General features: G+C 70.5%; 1 protein-coding gene across 1 annotated transcript in view; it reads right to left on the minus strand.

The window, feature by feature from the left end:
• The window catches only part of SHANK3 (SH3 and multiple ankyrin repeat domains 3), a gene marked incomplete at its 5' end in the record, with an annotated part of 6,419 nt that extends 4,750 nt beyond the window's left edge, over positions 1 to 1,669 (minus strand). Inside the window, 4 exons of the mRNA XM_012735069.1 lie at positions 290 to 457; positions 540 to 691; positions 760 to 868; positions 1,589 to 1,669. Of these exons, the coding sequence (XP_012590523.1) occupies positions 290 to 457; positions 540 to 691; positions 760 to 868; positions 1,589 to 1,669 (510 nt within the window). The remainder of the gene's footprint in view (positions 1 to 289; positions 458 to 539; positions 692 to 759; positions 869 to 1,588) is intronic.
• Positions 1,670 to 1,762: the final 93 nt, after the last annotated feature.

Below are 1,762 nucleotides of genomic sequence, written 5' to 3' on the forward strand. Positions count from 1 at the left end.
GGGAGCTCCTCTGACGACGCAGTGACGCAGGCTGACGGGCCTGGGCTGGGGCGGAGGTTTCAGGGTGCCGGGCTGGCCCACCGCCCTCTGGCAGTGCCTTCCTCAGGGCAGGGCTGGAAGTGCTTCGCGTTCCTGCTCCTTCCCTCGCTCATCTCCAGCGTTTCTCACCTGAGAACAGCTGCTCCTGCGACGCTGTCTGCTGTCCACGGGCCCCTCCGCGGCGCCCCCAGCCAGGCCCCGCCCAGGGCCCCGGAGCTCGGCCCAGGGCCCGCCCACCACCCCTGCCCACCTGGTGGATCTCCTGCCATCCGTTCTCGTCGGTGACACCCAGCTGGGCGTGGTCGTGCAGCAGCAACTCGCAGCACAGGGCATCCCCGCCCCCCAGCGCGCTGTGGTACAAGGGCGTCAGGCCGCGACTGTCCTTGTAGTCAGGTGAGGCACCCAGGTCCAGCAGCGTCTGCGGGGAGGAGCCTCGGAGTCTGCGCACCGCCCAGCCTCCAACCACCCCACCCACCCGCCAGGGCGTGGCCCTCGCTGACCGTCAGGGCCGCCGCGTTCCGCTGGCGCGCGGCACAGTGCACGGCGGTCAGCCCGTCCCGCGTGCGGAAGTCCAGGTGGGCGCCGCCGTTCCTCAGCACCTTGAGCAGGTCCGCAGTGTTCTCCAGCTGCGCGGCGAGGCTCAGGGGACACTCTGGGGTCAAATCCTGTGGGTCAGTCCCGGCCGCTGTGCAGCCGCGCCCCTCCCCATCTGCTTCTCACCTCCTGAGTCAGGATCGTGGAAATTGGGGTCCAGGCCCTTGTCCAGCAGGCGGGCCACTTTGTCCGTGCTGTGCAGCTGGATGTAGTCCATGAACTTTTTCAGGTTCGCCTGGAACGACGGGTCATCCTGGTCAGCCCGGTGCCACCCTCTGACCACCGCCCACCTTCCACCAGCAAGTCTCAGTCCATCCGCGGGGTGGCCACTGCCCCTGCCCTGGGTCCGACCTCCCGCCCGACAACACGAGCTGGTCAGCTAGGGCTGGACTCCCATCACGGCCCATCCCAGCTGGCCCGGGGCCACCACGCGGCCAGAGCCGCGTCAAGGCCGGGTGCCCCAGGGTCAGGCCGCCCTGGCTGGGTCAGCCCCGCTTAGCCACTGCAGCGTGGACAAGCCCACCTCTCCGGGCCACCTCTTCATCTTGGAGACCGGGAAAGTGCCCCAGCGGGAATCCGTGAGATGCCCACGGCAAGCGCCCGCCGGGCCTGGGCTTCTCGTCCCTGCCCCTGCCCGCGGCCACGCCAGACTCACGCGGGTCCTCACGCACGGGATCTGACCGGGACGCCACACTCCCGGTGACCCTCAGGTCAGGGTCACCAGGCCACCACCCATGGCCACGGCGGCGCCGGGCCCTGCCCCACCCTCCTGCCCCCGCCCGGGACCCCGCCGGGCCCCCACAACAGGAGAAGCCGGACAGAGCCACAGCCCGGCCCGGCCCGGCCCATGCTGGCGCGCCGCCAGACGTTCTGATCCCACAGAGCAGCGGGGCGGGGTGGGGGCACGCCGCGGTGGGGAGCCCACCCCTGGGGGCCCCCCCAAGAGCGTCCCTACCTTTGTGTGCAGCTTTGCAAACTGCTTGTCATCGATGAGGTTCTGGGCATAAACTCGTCTCTTGTAGCGGAACTGCTCAGGGACAGCACAGAGAAGCCATGAGGAAGGGGCCGGCGGCGGCCCACTGCCCGCCGGCCGCCCACAGCGGCCACACAGGCCCCAGAGGGCGGCGCG

This window comes from Condylura cristata, unplaced genomic scaffold (assembly GCF_000260355.1).
Source record: "Condylura cristata isolate star-nosed mole 26May11 unplaced genomic scaffold, ConCri1.0 scaffold00004, whole genome shotgun sequence".
Lineage (NCBI taxonomy): Eukaryota > Metazoa > Chordata > Mammalia > Eulipotyphla > Talpidae > Condylura > Condylura cristata.